Here is a 21,783-nt window from a genome sequence, read left to right on the forward strand (position 1 = left end):
GGTCCCGACTTTCCGAGATACCGCACACCACTTGTTATTATTATTTATTTTAGTTCAGCACAAGATACATCTTCCAAGTACGTTGAACATAATATATACGTTATATACTTTTTCAAAAGGATTCTCCGGTCACCGAGCTTTGGATTCGTGTGGAAACGCTAATGTGAATCATGCTAATGCTAGAATCTGCAGTGCGCATTTCTGCCCAGAAGATTATGTACGTAATCTGAAAAGTCAACTTTTAGGTTTACATCGAAGAAAGATCCTTAAGCAAGATACCGTCGACTCCTTATTATGAGCAGGAATGTAGGGAGTATAATCCTAGTAAATACTTCGCCTACCATTTCTTTGCCATTGGTGTACAATTCTCTCGCTTTTCCCCTACATATTCACATAAAGCAATACAAATACAAACTGCTAACTTTTCATTCCATTTTGGTTATTTATTAAACGGTACGTGTTTGTATTTATATTTGATAATTTTACTTTGCTCTTCCGGCCATTTAAGTCAATTGAGATGATGAAGAAGTGATAAAATAGATGAATGGCCAATCACAGTTCCCCTTACTTACAAGAGCGACCACAAGAAAAAGAACCTTCCTCCTCTTCCGTTCAACTCGGACTATAAGAGAGCATGCTCCACTCTCCCCCTCCCCTCCACACTGGAGTACGGTGCACAGGAAAATCTGCGCAGGTTTCTTTGCTTGTGGTTCCACTATAATAGTAATATAAAATTGTACACTCACCTCACTTAGTTCTCCGGCAGTTTGTTTCTTTATACATCATATTTGGAGAAGATACAATTCAATCTATAGTTGTACGTACACTGTATATAACACACCTTATTACTGACTTCCTTGACCCTGGATGTACAGGGTCAAGGATAACAAAGAAATGAGCATAATTTTCTCTTCGGCGAAGATGTTGTACCTAAACAAAAAAAACAACTCAAATAATGAATTCGACAATGTAAATTGATGAGATTTAGTAAATCATTTGATGAAGTGAACTAATTCTGAGTGGACTAATCGCAAAAGACATAATCAGCTCAGACCCTATTACTTCTTCATGGTATGTGACGTAAAGTTCCCGCCCAACCGTTTGATGGCGTTAGTGGTTATCGCAACTCCTTTTCCACAGCCTGTAGTACACATCCTCATCTAGACATTGTTCTTGTTCTGGTGTTTAATATCTGCATACTGCAACACTGTCGTTTTGTCATTTCACGTGACTTCACATTGAAGTGATGCATTCACTTGGCCGGTCACACGTCATCGAAATCAAAAACTTCAACCGTTACCATGGTTTTGGGCCAGGGCTGCTAATTAGTAGAAAACAACAACCCAAGGTACCTGTTGTACATGTTCCTCATGGATGAAACTCTTGGGCATTTAACATTTTTAGATCGGATTATTGCATTGTTTAATCTAAAACCTGCTAAATATGAGAGAGTTTTTGTTTTTAGTTATTTTCTTTCCGTTTCATCTGTTGAAGGAGAGTAATGCATGTAAGTATGAGTGTTAAAATACCTTTAAAGAAATTCACTGACTGTAGTGTTGTTAATTTTAGATCCAATATTATACTGAATATCCTCTTTAGTTTCCTTGTTTGTGTTGGTAGAAGATAAAGAGGGGGATAACCAAGTGATTCCAAGAGATATTTAAGCCTAAAAATATATCTCAATTAAGAGTAAATCGAACCTTTGGTTCCTAAAATTAAGTGATTGTTTCTCAGTGAAGATTAAATCTTATTACCTAACTTGTCACTAATACGAAGAGCAAATTACAGTCACTTGATGTTTAAAATTATGCTATTACCTCCTCCCTTCCCTCCGGATAATGAAAACAAACTTAAATCTTCACTGAACATGGCGAGAGTGTGCTAAGAGAAATGTTATTCGCCGTATGATTTCATAGAAATCATTAAACTATTATTATCTTATAGAAACCCTTAAAGAGCAATTGTGAAGCATTCATTCAAAATGAAAAAAAAATAACTCAAAATCTGCTAACTTCAATTCAATTCAATTCAGTTCAATGGTCTTTATTCTTGGGCGAGGTTCAGCATATGCTGATCTACCACCTAACAGATCTCCTTATATATATATTATATTATAGCTATTGAACAGGAAGTCCTTCCTTGGTTTAGGAAACGATAACGATATCAACTTTCTTTTGTTAACACTTTTTTTTCAGTACACACCATTCGAATAGTTACGTACGTTCGTAGGAATTTAATTTTGTATAACCTATACAAGCTTATGCAGCAGTAGATTCTATTGGTAGTAGCGGTTATTTGTTATGTAGAAAATGTTTTCCAAAACGCGAATCAACTTCAGAATATTTTACCACAGAGAACCACAATCAACAAACAGTATTAAGGAGTGATATATAAAAAACGTTTATGCAGATCAACACTGTTTCTTTAGTAGATACATAAACGGTCGGAATGACACGGTCCGCCATTGGGGAATCAGGGGCGCTCGGTTAGGTTCTGTACACTTCGCTTGAACTTGAAAATTAGCACAACGGTCCGAATACCTACCCAAGAATTAAAATTGATCCTGGATGTTAGTGTCCAACTACCAGCTATTAACCTTCAACTGCCAGAAAAGTATGGACAGTGCTCCGTAACGATTACCATGAACTCCACTACTGATGAGAGGCCTCACTTGTACACCGCATTGAACACAGTCGTTTACTGACCTCATGATAAATGATCTCATTGTTAGTTTAGGTATTTTAGAAAGTCAAATACATCAAATTTACTTAATGCGTGTGTGTTATTTGGCCATTCCCAAGAATCAAGTTCACAGTGTGACACATTTTTGTATATCGTCTGTGAAGGTAATGGGGCAAAGTGCATCGCATGATGCAAGTGAATATTTATTTCTGTGCCGAATGTTAGTTTAATGCATCAGTTGATGCAGGAGCATCATGCTTCACAATCACTTAAGACTTTGGTCTGAGCTATATACCTATTTAATGCATTTTTTGATACAAGTAGTGCATTTAGTATTCTTATGTGTTACCTCTATATTCATTAGTCTTTATGTAATGAAATTCCAGTGTTAAGTAAACCTCAATGAGGATCGTGAGAGCTCCATTAAAAAAACGAGATACAGTTACACTAAATGAAAAGATCATCTGTGGTCACACGTAGCTTTCACTGCAACTGAAAAATCCCCCTTTTGAAATTCATAGGTACAATCATGGACACTTCTGGGTTGTATCGATTCCATTGAAAGTTAATGGAATTATTATAACCCAGAAGTGTCCGTGACTGTACACTACTACCTATAAATCACATATGTATAGAACACCACTCCATCTTAAACCATGTGTTGTAAACTATAATTAGCTATTAATATTTGTGAAAGAAAGGGTAAATTACGAAACCTTACATTCACTAAAATTATTTGGCGACAGAAGTAATATACACGTATTATAAGTAACAAAGATTTCACGAAATTAGACTTACTTTACAAATTTAGGGATGTAAAGAGAATAAGTAAAGAAAGCATGTAGTATTTTTCTCTCATTAATGTTTTTCTCTCTTTTAGTAGAATGTTATGTTTGTAAATATCCAGTAGACTACAAATGTAAAAAAGCAAGGACGTCCAATACGGACATATGCACATTGGGAACCTGTAAGATTTCCCTCACAGGAATTAAAGGAGGAAAGGGTAAGAGTATATAAAAAAGGTAAATTTTGTATTAATAAAGCCAAAGAAATATTGTTTTAAGTATTTCAAAAAATATATAATGTTTCTATACAATAAAGTTGCTGTTAGTTACCTTCAAATAAGTTCTGTGCATAATTATAACCGTAAATATAATTTATTAAATTTAATACAGGATCATTTCAAGTCATATCAACCGAGGTCTGAACATTCCATCTGAGAAATAGATATTTTTTCGTGCAGTGGTAGTACCAGTAAAGTTGACGAAATTTCAAATTTCAGATTTTTTCGGCTCTTAGTTTTTGAGTTATTGACTTAAAAGAACCTAAAATTTTACGACATTTTGAAATTTTTAAACAGCTTTAGATCAAAAACTATTTGACTTAGAGAGCTCAAATTAGTGTTATTCTCTTCTGCTTTTAATGCGTTTTAGTTTGAAATGCAACATGACTGTCGAATTTTAATTTTGTAATTTAAAAGAAACTCAAAAAGTGTTTCTTTTTAATCGAAGTGTTATTCTATTTCGTGGTCAGAGGGTGTAAAACCTTCTGAAATCTACAGCAGAATGAAGGTTCAGTACGGAGACAATTGATTAAGTCGGGGGAAAGAGTACTAAGTTAACGGAATCCCTGATCAATCTGCTGTTTCACTGCCTCAGTTGCCACGCAAACTGGTCTCCCACTCTGATGTTCATCACTGACATTTCGTCTTCCGTCTATAAATCTTTCCACCCACTTATACGCTCTAACCTGACTTAATCGATTGTCTCCGTACTGAACCTTCATTCTGCTGTAGATTTCAGAAGTTTTACACCCTCTGTCCACAAAAAAGAATAACACTTCGTTGCTCTTCTACGGTGCAAGTCAACAGTGTAGCGGCCATGTTCTACGAGCTACTGCGGAGGCGCATACCGCTCGATCATAACGATATCTTTATGGCGTGTTGCTAAGGAACCTTCTTGAGTGCCGAAACACAAATTTTTGTTGTGCATTATTATCAATGAAGTTTTAAAAAAATCCTGTTATTTAATGACTTCCCCTCGTACATTTTTCAATTTGCTTACCTGATATTGAAAGTGATAAATTTTAGGTATTTTCATGTTTTATGTAGTCCGAGAATTATAAAATAGACTAATATGAAGACTTCAACATCAACAACCCAGCATATAATTGTGGTTTTAATATGGAAGTCACATTACAATATAAAAAAAATAATTACCATAGCGACCCATTGTCGTCCCATTATGAAATTTTGCACACAAATAGTTACTTTATGTCTTAAAAACATTTACTCTTTTCAAGAAAATTAAAAATGTTGTTTTTCAAATCTAAAAAAAACCAACATTTTTGAGTTTCTTAAAAATTACAAAATTCAAATGCCACAGTCATGTTGTATTTGAAATTAAAGCCCATTAAAAGCATAAGAAAATAACACCAATTTTGAGCTTTCTAAGTGAAATAGTTTTTGATCTACAGCTGTTTAAACATTTCAAAATGTCGTCAAATTACGGGATATTTGCTTTTATCAAAGTCAATAACTGAAAAACTAAGAGCCGAAAAAATCTGAAATTTGGCAGTTTTTGTCCTCTTGATAGGTACAATGTATAAGCAAAAAATCTAAAAAGTCTGAAACCTAAAGGTTCAAAAATATTTTTTATCGATTGATTTTACATGGAATGACCCAACATGAAAAATTTATTCTCACTGAACTCCGGAATAAGCTCAGTCAATAAAAGCTAGTACTTCACCATCCAAAATTAGTGAGTCTTACCCTTCACATACAAGTTAAAAGCAATATACTTTCTCCTGGCTGAGAATAAGGCATTGTCAGTACAAGTTGTATGCTCGTGCTTTCACCAAAAGATGCTTTAAAATATTTTACAATTGAGACAAGATATGGCACCATTGTAATCGACATGTCTTACCATACTACCATGGCTACCCATTCTCATCACAAATCCTAGGTTAGTATGTGCTTCACTAAGGATGCGCGGAGTGTGTGAGTGTGGAACTTTAAAGCTTTGTCAAATGTGACTCCAAGGTCAGTTACAGTATTCTCTCTTAGGATGTCTACGTCGGAAATGTTATACGAGTATTGGATGGGATGTTTGTTACGTGTGAATGATACTAATTTGCATTTCTTGAGATTGAGATTAAGCTTGTTGTTCTTGCACCAATCAAGTACTTCGATAAGTTCGTCTTGTAATTTCGTGCAGTCATGATAGCTTTTAATAATGTGTTTGAAAATTTTGACATCGTCAGCAAAGGTTAACTTTTCGTAGTTTTTTAGTGCGTCGGGTAAATCGTTAATGAAAATCAAGTACAGCAGGGGGCATAGGTTCGAACCTTGTGGGACACCGGAGCTGGCTATGTAATAGGAGGACCTTAGTCCCTGGTGCATGATATATTGTCGTCTATTCTGTAAATATGAAGCAAGTAGTTTTATAAATTGCTGGGAGAGGCAAATGTAGACTAGCTTCTGAATTACAGTATCGTGGTGTACCGTGTCAAAGGCCTTTGAGAAGTCCGTGTATATTACATCGACTTGTCCTTTATCGTCAATAGTTGACGCAACGTAATTTGTTCATTCTACGAGATTAAACACAGTTGAACGGTTTTGTACATTTCCATGCTGGTGTGGAGAAAGGATAGGTTTAATATGCAAGTAAATGTGAATGTAAATTATTTGCTCAAATAGTTTAGCTGGAGTTGACAGTTTCGCGATTGGTCTGTAGTTACTTATGTCTGTCTTATCAGCTGCTTTGGTGACTGGACAAATGTCCGTCGCTTTCCAACTTGCTGGGAATTTTTCTTTTTTCAAGATTAAATTAGAAAGGGTGCGGAGAGGGAACTTGAGCGCCTCTGAGCAACCTTTGATAACGAAGAGGGGGTGGGGGGATGAGGTCCGGTCCAGCTGCTCTTTTCGGTTTGAGTTTTTTGATGGCTTGTTCGATTTCTTTTACGGAGATTTCCGGGATGGTTAAGAGACTAAGTTGGGATTTCGGGAGCGCGTTCGTATGTGTGGTGTCGTAAGAGCATGGTTTCCCGGAAAAGATAGATTCGAAATATGTAGCATAAAAATATTATTGTTATTAATAGGTTCACCATTGAGTTTGGTTGTTTGGGCTGGTGGATTCTTACTTTGATTCTTAAATATAGACCAAAATAGATTTGGGTCGCGAGTCAGATTAGCTTCGCAGATGTTAAGGTAGTTTTGGTAAGCTGTGTTTATTTCCGCTTTTAATTTCGTTCTTAGGGCTTTAAAGTTAGCTTCATGATACCCTACATTCCCTTGTTTTTGTTTCCATTTTTTATGATGGTGTGACTTGACCTTTATACCTGTGATAATATCTTGCGTGAACCAACAAGGGAACTTATTAGAATAAGTTGAGCGGGAGTATGGGACGCATTCATCAAATATACACTTAATTATTTCGTAAAATTTATCCACTGCAAGATCGATATCGTTATATTTGTGTAATTGTTTCTAGTTAGCTGCTTTAAAATGTGTGAAACATACTGACGAAATCAGCTTTCTTAAAGTTGTATCGCTTAATACTCGACTTTGAGGTTTTACTCTTAGGCTGGGGGCGTGGTATATTTATTCCTAGGGGTGGGTGGTGAGTGTCTTCCGGCACAAGTGCATTCTGCCGGAGAATCGTTACATTCTCCATATTTTTTAGGACTAGAACTAGGGTTTTACCGTGCTACGCCCCTTGTGGGTACGTACTTACATGTTATTTACCACGACTACAGATATCTTAATCTCAGGGGATAAGTTCTTTGTTTGAGAATTCCAAATAAGAAAGCGTTTTATAGCCAAGAGGATATAGTTAAATGCGGATCTATATTCTGAGAACTATACAAAATACAGAGAAAAATATATAGCGACATTGAAATATATCGAAAATTTACATCGGTTACATTCTTCTTGAAAGGAAATCTTCTTCTTTCTCTTCGTAATTATGGAAAGGCTTCTTCTTCTTCTCTCTCTTGATTATAAAATAGGCTTCTTCTTCTTTGATTATGGAAAAGGCTTCTTCTTCTTTTCTTCTTTTGATTATGGAAATAAGCTTCTTCTTCTTTAATTATGGAAAAGGTTTCTTCTTCTTTTCTTCTTTGATTATGGAAAAGGCTTCTTCTTCTTTGATTATGGAAAAAGCTTCTTCTTCTTTTCCTTTTGATTATCGAATAGGCTTCTTCTTCTTTTGATTATGGAAAAGACTTCTTTTATTATTTCTTATATATATAAGAAATCTAGTTGCGTCGTCTCGCTTCCTTTTCTTTATGCCCTATATATGTTTTCTTTCCCTTTCCCGGTTTCTTTGGCAAACGATACAAGCTATACTTATATAAAGGAGTAGGGTCGACTAAACCGACACTAGCGCCACCTCCTATGTAACGACCAAAGGGGAATAACCAGGATCGCTAATAACAAGCGCTGCCAATGGCCCAGTGCGACTAAAAAAGAAGCGCAACCGTAAAGTGCTTCGGGGCGTCTAATTGACCACAGCGCCACCGGGGAACGGACAAATGCAAAAGCTGACGATGTTCTCCTCGTCAGAGAATCAAAAAGAAATTGAGATACATTTCTGAATTCATTTGCTCGCTTAATAAATTTACTAAACGTTTCATATGCGGCTATATTCTTAATTCTTTTAAATTACTATATACATCATTCTATTTACTTCTATTATAGTATTTGAACTCTTCTTTTATATATTTCTCAATTTACTATAATATATATAATCCCTCTTCTCCGCTCCTAGTTTGTACAATGAGCTCTGCTCTTCTTTATATGGCATGCTGCCATCTATCGTCGATTCCGAGAAACCATTCCTCCTTGCAACCTTCATTGTGTCGTTCGAAACTGGCACGTGACACAATATCCCCCTCCTTGAGGATATAAAATTTATATATTGGAAAATTCATTTGTAAATTTATAAATTTTTCCACTTTACATCTCATTTGACTCTTCTCATTGGCTCTCATTTCTACTGCTTATATTCCTTTTCACTTTCACTGTGCAATTATATGTCCTGGCATGCAGCATTTTTTCTCATCTCTCTATTACTCTCTTCTTTCTATTTTCGTTTCTAGATAACTTATCACCACGTTCCGGAAATATTCGTGACCTCTTAAGTTATTTTTAGATACAAAAATATAATTCTTCAATAGTTCATCTCCTTCAAGTCTGCTCGTCTGTTCTCTCCAAGATAGTCTTTACCTGACGATGTCCTGCCAAAAAAGTAATTTTCCTTTCACTCTTTTCTTCTTCCAGCAATCTCTCTATAGATTATCAGTTAGCTCAGATTTTTCCGTTTTAAAGAACTCTCTCTCTTCTCTAAGTTGACCCTCTACTTGTTTTTATCAGCTACAATAATTCTTCACATCAGCCTTAATTTCATATCAGCATGTATCTAGATATATTTATTTTCTGGGATTACAACCCATTCTCGGAATACAACCGATTCTTCTTTAACTTCTGGGATTACAACCCATTCTCGGAATACATCCGATTTTTCTTTAACTTCTGGGATTACAACCCATTTCTTTTGCAATTTTCTAAATACACGATGACTTTTCGTCGTCTAAGCTTACAAAGAATTCATTTTACTGATACTGTTCGATGTTCTATATTATCTTCTCCTTTTTTCCTGAGAGTTTTCTTCATAATTAACTTCCTTCTGTGCCTAACTGTTCTATCTTCTTCGTTCTTCTGTTCCTGCAATTGAAAATTTCCATCAATTTTCCATATTACTTTCTTTGGCATCTCTTCTTTTACAGGTTTGATCTTTCACTATCCGTCTCATTGTTCAATGGAGTGTTGACATAAATTAGCATTCATTATTCTTTCTTTAGATATAACTTGCAGAATAGATTTTCCTCCAACGATGACTATCATATCTATATATCTTCTTACAGGAACTAACATTAAAGAACTAAAGTTTTCTTCTTTCAAATAGATCATTAATATTTGCCCAAACCAATAATTCCACGAATTTTTCTTTTGGTGAACTGGAACTTTTTCATACAACTTTAATAATTCTAGAAACGTTCGCTTGCCAGTCTGTAAATCGTAACATCTCCTTCCTTTGCACTAGTCAGTTTTATTTGTTTCTTCCAATTCTTTCAAATACTCGTTGCTTTTCACTATCTTGTTTCCTTTTTCTCTTTCTCTTTTTCTTCTCTTCCTTCTATTTTCTTTTCTATTCTTCTCCAGATCCTTCTTCCTCCTCTTCCAACTTTCTTCCAGTAAAGAAATTACTTTCATTTCTCTCTTCATCCAATCTGGTTTCTGCCAAGATTTCTTCTAACGTTCTACACCTTCATCAAATACATGCTCTCCTTGTCTTTTCCGTCTCTTCTTCTTATTCTTCCTTCTCTTTGGCGAAGTAGTATCAAAATCCATTTGAGCTATGTCGACCCTTTTTAGAATAATAACTTTCTTCAGGTTCTTTTCTATTTTTAATTTCTTTCTCTTCTTCTTCTTCTTCTTCTTCCATGTCTTTACGTGAATATATCTAAATTTGATTTTACTTTTCTTTCTTCTTGGTTTACATCTTCGGTTAGGCATATAGTTCTTTTCTTCCTCCGTCAGAGACTCGTCACTTGAACTTTCTTCTTTCATCTTCCAACTTCTATCTTCTATAAGGACCTTTGCTTCTTCTATCTTGTCTTCGTTTTCTTCTATTCTGTAAACATCTTCTACTGTCTTGCTGTCATTTTCATCTGTTCTTGAAACAGCTACTTCTATCTGAGGATCGCTTTCCCCAATTTTCCTTTCCGGACTTTCATTTCTTCGTTCATTTTCTTCTCTAATCTCTGAAACCTCATCTTCGCTTCTTCTATTCATATCTAAACTCGTACTCTTGATCGACAGCATTCTTTCCTCTATTTTTCATTCCCTTTTGTCAAACATCTCGTCTAACTTTCTTTCTAATCTTCTGGTATTCTCATCCAACTTCTCTTCCATCCTTCTATTACTTTCTTCTATCTGCAGCGATAACTTCTGGAGCATTTCCATCACGGTCACCTCTTCCGTCTTATTTTGTTTTTCCTTCACAGTAGGTTCTCTGTTTTCGTCCTTAGTTTTCTTTTCTTCCTCCATTTTGGCCTTCTTCCTTTTTCGCTTTCTTAATCACAATTCTGCTGGCCGCAACGTTGGTCGCCACTAATGCTACGCCCCTTGCGGGTACGTACTTACATGTTATTTACCACGGCTACAGATATCTTAATCTCAGGGGATAGGTTCTTTGTTTGAGAATTCCAAATAAGAAAGCGTTTTATAGCCAAGAGGATATAGTTAAATGCGGATCTATATTCTGAGAACTATACAAAATACAGAGAAAAATATATAGCGACATTGAAATATATCGAAAATTTACATCGGTTACATTCTTCTTGAAAGGAAAACTTCTTCTTTCTCTTCGTAATTATCGAAAGGCTTCTTCTTCTTCTCTCTCTTGATTGTAGAATAGGCTTCTTCTTCTTTTCTTCTTTTGATTATGGAAATAAGCTTCTTCTTCTTTAATTATGGAAAAGGTTTCTTCTTCTTTTCTTCTTTGATTATGGAAAAGGCTTCTTCTTCTTTGATTATGGAAAAAGCTTCTTCTTCTTTTCCTTTTGATTATCGAATAGGCTTCTTCTTCTTTTGATTATGGAAAAGACTTCTTTTATTATTTCTTATATATATAAGAAATCTAGTTGCGTCGTCTCGCTTCCTTTTCTTTATGCCCTATATATGTTTTCTTTCCCTTTCCCGGTTTCTTTGGCAAACGATACAAGCTATACTTATATAAAGGAGTAGGGTCGACTAAACTGACACTAGCGCCACCTCCTATGTAACGACCAAAGGGGAATAACCAGGATCGCTAATAACAAGCGCTGCCAATGGCCCAGTGCGACTAAAAAAGAAGCGCAACCGTAAAGTGCTTCGGGGCGTCTAATTGACCACAGCGCCACCGGGGAACGGACAAATGCAAAAGCTGACGATGTTCTCCTCGTCAGAGAATCAAAAAGAAATTGAGATACATTTCTGAATTCATTTGCTCGCTTAATAAATTTACTAAACGTTTCATATGCGGCTATATTCTTAATTCTTTTAAATTACTATATACATCATTCTATTTACTTCTATTATAGTATTTGAACTCTTCTTTTATATATTTCGTAATTTACTATAATATATATAATCCCTCTTCTCCGCTCCTAGTTTGTACAATGAGCTCTGCTCTTCTTTATATGGCATGCTGCCATCTATCGTCGATTCCGAGAAACCATTCCTCCTTGCAACCTTCATTGTGTCGTGCGAAACTGGCACGTGACAACCGTTGGCATTTTGTATAGTATTCAAGCTTTTTATATCATTAAAAATAATAACGTACTTCAATTCACGACAGTGGGAACCTAAAGTGAGGAGGTCGTTAGTAGGATGAGTTATGTCAGGGATGTTAAAGTCACCAGCGATGAGCAATGGGGTCCCTAGAGGGCAATGTGCGGTTATGTGGGAAAACAAAGTTTCATATAGCGGTAGGGGTGCTGACGGCTGGATGTATACTACAGAGATATAGATGGTATGTGCATGTTTTAATTTTATAATTAAACTGTCTATGCTGGCTCTATGACCAGCATTCCGGGCACTGTGCATATGTTCCATGAGTTCCTGGCGTTCTTTCCGAGTGGAATAGCAGAAGTCGTGTTCAACATATATTTGTGTAACTTTTATTTTGTTGCGGCACCTAAAAATTTCTTCAACTTTTTTGTACCGTAAAAAGCGGGAAACGACTGGACGTGGGCCTCGCGTGCTGTTGGTGTTTATCCTATGAGCTTGCTTTATGTCATCCTCTTGCAGATTTATGCTCAGCTTGTCTGGTATAATTCGACGCACTTTGGACTCGTATTGTGCCCAGTCTTCTCCCGGGGAGTCCTCATCGACACCGTAAAACACTAGGTTATCCCGACGACTTCCATCTTCCTGATCATCCAGCCTTTGTTCAAGTCATCTATTCCTAATGCGTCCGTTATTCTGTTTCGAAATCGTAAGCAAATATATATTTTAAATTTGGAGTAATAATTTTTCATTACTATTAATGTAATTATTGATTGAGTTGGTGTTTTAAGTCCACTAATCGGGACAGGACCTACAATTTAAAAGTGGGATCCGACCAACTATGTGCCTCCACCGGCCCCTTGATTACAAGGCAACGACGCTACGACGCTACCACTGAGCCATCGGATAGGCTCTTAATGTAATTGTTACATCACTTGATTCGTTGTTTTTGGAGTTTTCGTTGATTATGTGTGCAGTGGCTGACAGAGTATTTTGTTCTGGTATTTTCTTTAACCCGGTGTCACGAATGTATGGTTTCCCGAGCCGAGACAGATAAACCAGGAAATATGGGAACTAGGACCAAATCTCACAGCAAGCTGGAACGAATATTTGGTCCGTCGCCAGAAAATATGACTCCCCTTTAAAATAATTGACAATAAACTGCGATTTGGAAACGCAAAAGGGGGAAATAATATATCCGTGAAATATGAGCCAACATCAGAAGGGGAGGAAAAAATATCATACCATGAAATGTAGCCCCCGTGGTAAACAACCATATCGAACGAATATCACCCCGTGAAATATGCCCTCCCTCCGAAACAAAACTGTTCCTCTCCCTCTCCGCAGAAAAAAATAAATAGGTGACAAGGATGTCTGATATGCCTTTAGTTCCACATGTAATATTTTTTAAAGCAATGGATAGTGTTTAGATGAAGAAAATTGGCAATGTTTGTGAAAAACTGTGATAGATTTATCCATAGCTACATGACCGACTTCTACTAGACCTGCTGTTCTGGAACTTGCCAGAAATGTCATATTTGCAATCCTGCGTTGTCAATGTATGATTTGAAGAGATCCAAAGTATAATTTTAGCATTATTTTGTCGTCCACGTGGTAAAAGCAAAATTAGGGAGACCATTGAATTTAATTCAATATCTTAGGCAAGGTTTACTCAATAATATAACAAAATATATTATAATATCCTTAAGAAATATCATTAATACGACCCTATTTGTATTTCAGATATCATTCAAATAGCTCGTGAATGTGTTCAAGAGGAAAATGATGTTTCAGAATGTAGGAGATTACCCAACCTTCTTATGTACAATGAAACCTGCGATACGACCAAGTGCAATAAAATTGACAATGTACCACGTTCATGTAGTAAGGGTAATACAATCGAACATAACATCTTTATTCTCTTGATTACATTGCTTCTGTTTGTAATCTTATGATTCATGTAATACATCCAAACGCTATTGGAAGATATTTTTGTAAAAAAAAAAAAAAAACAACAGCAATGTTAGTTCCCATAAAGCCAATTAATATCAATTAACATGCTGATGACAATTTATCATAAAGGATAGAAGAATTTAGATGAAAGTGTTTGTGAATATAATATAATTCGTGAATAAATTAATAGTGAATGCAATGTAAGGTCATTAGCAATGTTATTTTCAATGTATGATATATGTTAAATTTTGGCAGACTTACAAGCAGCTTACTGTAAACCTACCTGAAAATAAATTTTGTTGTAGAGTTTTCTACTGTTTGTCGACAATATCTGTAGGAAGGGTTGATTGATTGATTTGCTTTTTTTTTACTTCGTTTTTTGTGCCAGTTTGGATAATTTGAGAATATGGGGATGAGTGATGATATGATGAAATTGATGAATGTACACTCACAAACATCCATGCCCAGGCCAGGATTCAAACCCGGGACCCGTAGCGTCGTAGCGCGATGTGCTGACCACTTAGCCACGGGGACCGGCTGGTATCTGTAGGACAGTAATTGATCTTTTATTACTGTTCTAAATCTATAGGGTAAAGTAACAGTCAAAATAAATGGTGAATTAAAGAAACTGACGAAGACACAATAAAATGTCATTGTCTTACCCAGGATTTAAAACTAAGACCTGCCTTTTCTAAATAGAATACACTAACCACCTCATGAAGCTGGTTACAGAATAGAATAAGTGTATGTGCCATCTTGTTCGGGCGTCCCTTATTGCATCATTTCTGCAGCTGGCCTTAATTCTGGAGTGTCTAGTGTAGCCGATATCAAATTTATTCTCTGTTTCTTCAATTCATCATTCCTAGATGCCATTGCGATCGTTCTAGAGAGGCCAAAAGACAAGAAATATAATAAGTAAAATATGGATGCTACGTAACAATAAATATACAGACGAATTACTAGAAAAACAGTCAACAATATTGTATAGGTTTAGATTGTCTTTCTAGCGATTTCACCTCGTACCTTGAACATTCACACCCATACATTTTAAAACCTTGTCCCTAGGTTCAACAAATATATAGTATCCGAGGTTATGTGGAAATATAGCAGTAACTATTGGCAATAGACATGTATTTCTTCAAATCATAACATAACGCTCATTTCCCTTTAATATATGCAGGTATATTCATATTATCTTATTTACAGAACAAGTTAAAACTTTGCCGTTATTCACGAAAATTCCCATTTCAGTGTGCCCTGTCCCCTCTTCCCGAAGAGAGTATGTAGACTCGTGTAGCCACTGGCTTCACGAGTAGAAAAAAAACCTTCAGTACTAAAAAAAGGTGGCCGATGTGTGCGTGTTTACCCGTTTCCCACATGAAATGAACTATTGAAATAATGTGAAGACAGCAAGTGTGTGTATTACAAGAAAGACAGAAAGTTTAAATCCACGTCGGTTCATATAGTAAATGAAAGCTCTCCCTGCCGCTCCCCTTTGATAAAATGATACCTCCCTCTTACATCGCTGCACTCCGCCAAACATCTGAGGACCACTGCTTCGTTCCCGTCCTATTTATAGGTCCTGCTAACGACCTAACCCGTTTCTGGAAACTTGCGCTGGTCTGCTATCCAGCGGCACACCTGCCTACCCCAAGGGCCAAGAATTCAAACGTACAAGAATACATAGACATACACAAAAGTTGCACACTAACTTCACCAAAACACATGAAACTGAAAACCAGCCGGTCTAATTAAATTAATTAATAAACATATAACTAGAGCTAGGAATTTTAGGTGCAAAAATTTGCAAATAAAGGTGCAAAAAAGGTGCCAATTTTTGTACAAAAAGGTGCTAAAATAGGTGCTAATTTTCAGATGTAAAATTTATTGTGAGCAGTGCATACATATATGATTCAACTTGTCTGGATAAACACATAGAGTATTCTCTGGTTTTAAATCGTTTAATATAACTAAGCAAAGAAAATTCTCTGATACATTAGAAAGCGACATAAAGGAGAACATGCTTCTTCTTACTTGCTTAGAATTAGTCACCTAGAAAACTGTTAAAATAGATTACATTCAAAATTTCTATGTTCTTCTCAGTGAGGCTACATCTGCGGTCACTAAGCAGATACTTGTAAGTTGAAAAAGAACGTTCAAAATCAACAGACCCAAGTGGTGCGTATTTTGTTTTCAACCGGTAATCCACATCCTTGTTGGTTGCGACTTCTTGAACATCAAGGGTTTTGGCTAAACTTTGTTCTAACTTCTCTTTCCCGAGCCCTTGCAGCTCTCGTTGCACATCCATCAAAACAGCCCACTGTGCTTCCTTTTCAGGACACTGTCCTCCAGTTTTGTGATTGCAGTAGTAAGGAAAGAGAAGCTATGTACAATATAGAGTTCATCTTGCAATTAATGTTTAAGTGCAAGTTTTTTGGCGTCTTCTACAGCTGAGGAATCACTAGGCAAAGCATCTAAAAATTTCGATATTGTATGGAAATGATTGCAAATAAACACTACAGCTTTTAACCATGTACCCCATCTAGTGAGGATGGGAGAGGGTGGTAGTGGAAGTTTCGTAATTTCCACGTACTTCTGTATTCTAGAAGGAGCCTTTTACAGTACTTTCTTAATGCTAGAAACAAATTCGTTCACATATGTATATTCATCTTTAAGAGATTCACAAACTCGATGCAAAGCATGAACAATGCAGGTCACATGTTTTAAGTTAGGATACATATTCTTCAGATTTCTTCAGATTAGAAATTGCAGCTAACATGTAAGATGCTTGGTCTGTAAGAACTAACCACACTCTATCATATTTTACACCCTCCGGCCACAATACAAAACATGCATCATTGAAACTTTGCATTACACTTGCATTATCTGTTTTTCCAAGAAAATAAGTTTTTAAAACCATGGGTTTCACTTGATGTCCATTGAGAGGTGCTACTAAAATGTTCAAAACGTACCTGTTTTGCCTATCTGTGGTTTCATCTAGTATGAAATAGACTGGATGGTCAGCTACTACTTGCCTGATCTGCGAGATTTTAGCTTCATAAGGAGGTTGAAGGTAAGATTTCCTTAAGTTGCTCTCATAAACTGAAATAAGTTTCATACAATGAGCAGTTTTTTCTCAATTCAGCCTTTTATGTGGAAAATTGTAAATTTTTAAAGAAACAATAGAAAATCGATTATCTCGAAAACTACTAATTTTCGGACGAGGTATCATATGGTCAAAATTATTGCAAATTGTCTCTACTTTAACCCCTTTCAGGGAATACATCTAATTACCAGTCACCCTGTATATAAAGAATATTTTAAATAATATATTCTATAAAGAGCGCAAGTCGTGATACTATAATGTAATAACAAATTAAATATTGACTTTAAGATAATCATTTCGGGCATGACTTCATTTATATCACAATCACATGAGATAATTACTAGTTAACAAAGATCTTTAATTTTAATATGGATAAATTTTACTCAAAATGGACAAAGATTTTCCAATACGTTTACTGTCTTCGTTGAAACCAAAAATTGTCAATACTGCCTTCAATGCAATTACAATAGAGTTTTAAGTCCTTTCAGTATGATGAATCATTTTCTACATTTGTTGTGTGCCTTCAGTATAGAGCATGGCCGTCGGAAGGGGGTTTGTCAAACGGGTCGGTGGACCGCCCCTGGAAATCGACATCCTTCATTTGAATATACAAGAAACCCGAAATATTGTTACTCTTATTGTTGAGAATATAAATAAAGTTAATTTAGTTAGTAGTTCAACAGAATAATCTAAGTAAAAATGCATAGAATCGAAAACATTGAGTAAAAAATACAAGAACAAAGTTTATATTCTACAATTTCATCCAAAGAACAAATGGTTCCACAGTTTTCAAAATTCCAGTAATTACAGTTTTAGGTGATAGGTCGCACAACAAACGTTATGAAAAAAATTCTCCCTAAGCCTTTGCTTGAACGAGACTTGCAAAAGTTAATATCAAAATGCATTTCAGATACTAACAACAGTTAGTTCTTAAATATCAAACTTTTCCGAATATCTTGATAACAACTCGAGTTTGCCCAATTTTTAAGTCAGGAGACCACTGTAAAATAGAAAATTAAGGACCTGTAGTAATTCTCTTTGCGCCCGCCAAAATATTAGAGCAAGTATTGTACACAAGAATCTGGAATCACAGTAAATGTTACATAAATGAAAATCAACATGGTTTCATTCCTGGAAGGTCAACAACAACAAATTTAATTAATTTTGTTCAAGATGTTCATGCAGCATTTCAAAATCGATTACCTATATATACGATCTATCTTGATTTTGCTAAGGCTTTTGATTCAATTAATCACAATATTTTATTACGCAAACTTTCAAGTTTCGGATTGACTAGTGATTTTCTTGCTCTCATGGCCTCATATCTTAATGGTCGAAAACAATACGTAACCTATAGACAATCGAAGTCGTTTGAATATATTGTGAAGTCAGGTGTACCACAAGGATCGAATCTTGGACCACTACTTTTTGTATTGTTTATAAATGATCTACCATTACAAATTGAATATTCTAAATGTCTCATGTATGCTGATGATATAAAGATTTATAAACAAATTAATAATGATGGAGACATTAGGAAACTTCAAAGAGATTTAGATATGGTGTATGAGTGGAGTATAAACAATGACCTTAATTTTAATATCAAGAAGTGTTCTTTTATGGAGTTATCAAGTAAAATAAATACCTCTAAAATCTCCTATTTTATGTGTGGAGAAGAGCTTGAAAGAATAAATTTTATTAAGGACCTAGGCATTATTATGGATCGTAATATCATGTTTAACAAACATGTATCATACATGGTAAACAATGCATTTAGATCATTAGGTTTTCTTATAACAAATACAAGGAATCTAACTAATGAAGACAGTATTTCTCTCTTGTATAATGCATTAGTTAGAAGTAAGCTTGAATATGGTTCTAATGTTTGGTTTACATATTATAAATCCCAGGAGTTGGTAATTGAAAGAATTCAAAAACGATTTTTAAGATATTTGTATTACATAAAGTATAATTTACCATCATACTATAATAACTTATCATACAATGACCTACATAATGAGTTTAATTATGAAAGTCTTATTAATAGAAGGGAAATAACACAACAAATATTTCTGTACAAAACAATAACTGGCATCATAAATAACCCTACTTTTCTCCAAAAGATATGTTTCAATGCAAAGAAATGTGGCTTAAGGCTGCTGCAATTGATGTCTTATGATATTCCTAAAACAGAAAGATTCAAAAATTAGCCATTATTTAGAATGTCCTTTGCGTACAACAAAATATCTATATTGCAATCTAATCTTGATTTTAGTATCTCAATCAATGAGTTCAAAAAATATTAAGACAAGTGTTTACAACATAAATTATAAGATTTAGTGTTATACTTAGCAATATATCACAGCACGTGAATAAAAATGACATGTTTTTTTGGTCTTGTTCTGTATTGTTTTGGGTGAAGCGCTTCTAAATTGCTAATTGGGTGTTATATGATTCTATTTATTAGTAATTTTTAGTAATTTATATTACATTATATTTGTGTATGTGTTCTACCTGTGTTATGTCTCACTGTATTATATTATGTGTTTCTCTTGTTTTTGTATTTGTATTTTTATTTGTATTTTTATTGGCTACCTTCTGTGAAAGGAGATAATTTCTCTGTTGAAGGAAATAAATAAATAAATAAACATAAAATGCAAAAGAAATAATGGAAAAAAAGTTGGGCTGGTATTCACTCGTTTGGTGGATCGAGTCTCCACATTTATATATTATTAATAATAATAAAACTTATTATTATTATTTCGAATAAAATTTATTTTTGTTAGTTTGTACTCGTATAACATTCTCCTTGATGTGTATGAGTTTCCCTGTCCTCCTGGAAAGGTTGTCCAATCTTGAATTCTAAGTTTTCTCCCAGATGGCGTGAGTTGGGAGTCAAGCTTTGAAAGAAACTAAAATGTGTATAACACAGATCATGAGCATAACAATTATACACACCATTGAAATAGCTCCAGCCTCTCACAAGAAAATACAAATTTCGGTCTGGCAGTTAAAGTAATAATGTACTTTTGTAATGTGGTGAAATATCCCATCGATTAACTTTCACGATTATGTTATTACACTTTGGTACTGCATGTTAAATAGTTATGAGTTCGTATTATTGTGTATCTGTTTGCATTCCAGGAATCTCTGGAATAGAACGCAACTGTACAGAAAAGGCATTGAATCTTTCTTATTATGACGTAAGTCTTCGCGGAATCGTATATCTTGAAACCATGTACAAATACTTTGTGAAATTCACGGAGCAAAATGCTTCCTGATTGCCCCAGAAAATATTCGCCTACAACTAAAGCTCCTAGAATTGTTATTGCTAGTAGAAATACCTATAATATATTCCGATGGGACGTATTCTTCCTGTTGAATATCCTTCTACTATATATGACTTGACTTTGCCTACGATGTTTCCCAAGGATGTGTCAGTGCACTTATTTTCAAACCAACGAATCAATGTAGTTTTATTGTAGACACTCTATGGTTTGAGATGACGCAAGCATTTACAAAACATGCTTTAATAAAGCATTATAAACCCATAAGCCGATGATAATTACACAAATTGTCCAGGTTATGGTCGTGACATGTTGAGCTTCTGAGTAATTGTAATATACTTACTGTAAGTCCATAACTTTCGAATAAAATTTGTTGTAAGATTTTGTATTCTTATTGAAGTTTTTGTTTTAAGTCCGCTTTACGCACATATATGCTCACCGAGATGGAGATGATTATTATCAGGCGTCAACGTTGCCACTGCGCCATTGGTAGGTACTTGTATCCTTATTGAATAACAGATTGCATGCAGTTTCAAATGGAATAGGGGAATCGTGGAATTCCTACACTCCTCCTCTCCAGAATTGTATATTTTCCTGTGTAAATTATAAATCTCGGCGCTGTGAACAATATATTCTCTTATCATTCATGAGACGTTCTACATCTTTATTTTAAGGTAGGAACGTGTAACTGCACTCTGAATATTACGTGCGTAAACCTATAACAATATTCCACAGTATTAATTAATTAAATTAAAATTGGCATGCTTGATGATGAAAAGTATATTTTAAAAATCACTAAACCTTTCGAAATTTTCATCTTAAATTTGTTTTCAGCACAAAAATAAGATATTTAAAATTAAACTATTTATTGATAATTTTAATACTACACTACACTACATAAAATATAGCAGATAGAGAATAACATACGTGAAATGCACCTTAGAAAGTAGTTGAACATAACAATGTACTAGAAGTCCGGTAATAAAGTATTTTGTCTACTTACTGAATTACTTCTCTTTTCTGCCATTTTTGGCTAACATGAAAATTGGGAATGAATGATCATATGATGAAGTTAAAGAAATAGGAAGGGAAACTCACAAAGAACACCCATTTGGCCGAGATTCGAACTCTAGACCCCTGGCGTTTTAGCGTGCTGTGCTAACCACTCGGACACAAAGGTTAGCACCATTTTAATCGCACCTGTACATACATACATACACATATAGCCTATATATGCACACACGATATGAAAACTCTGTCCCATTTTGCTGCCGCTTCTGGTTGACTCACTTGCCCAAGTGAATGCATTTATATTTCCTGTATTTCACTATATACCGCACACATACACCCACACACACACACACACACACATACACTATGCATATATATAGTTATAAATAAGAATTAGTGGAGCATTCTCTTCC

General features: G+C 35.1%; 1 protein-coding gene across 2 annotated transcripts in view; it reads left to right on the plus strand.

The window, feature by feature from the left end:
* Window positions 1-1,359: 1,359 nt before the first annotated feature.
* Window positions 1,360-21,783, plus strand: part of LOC145989341 (uncharacterized) — a 29,471-nt gene continuing 9,047 nt past the window's right edge. Inside the window, exons 1-3 of one of the 2 annotated variants that reach the window (XM_083124673.1) lie at window positions 1,360-1,507; window positions 3,563-3,685; window positions 13,757-14,211. In XM_083124673.1, the coding sequence (XP_082980799.1) occupies window positions 1,444-1,507; window positions 3,563-3,685; window positions 13,757-13,968 (399 nt within the window). In that variant the 5' untranslated portion in view covers window positions 1,360-1,443 and the 3' untranslated portion in view covers window positions 13,969-14,211. Of the gene's footprint in view, window positions 1,508-3,562; window positions 3,686-13,756; window positions 14,212-21,783 lie in introns of those variants that run through there. The other variant, XM_083124674.1, reaches the window with a different exon arrangement.

Source organism: Lepisma saccharinum, chromosome 6 (genome assembly GCF_977018435.1).
Source record: "Lepisma saccharinum chromosome 6, izLepSacc3.1, whole genome shotgun sequence".
Lineage (NCBI taxonomy): Eukaryota > Metazoa > Arthropoda > Insecta > Zygentoma > Lepismatidae > Lepisma > Lepisma saccharinum.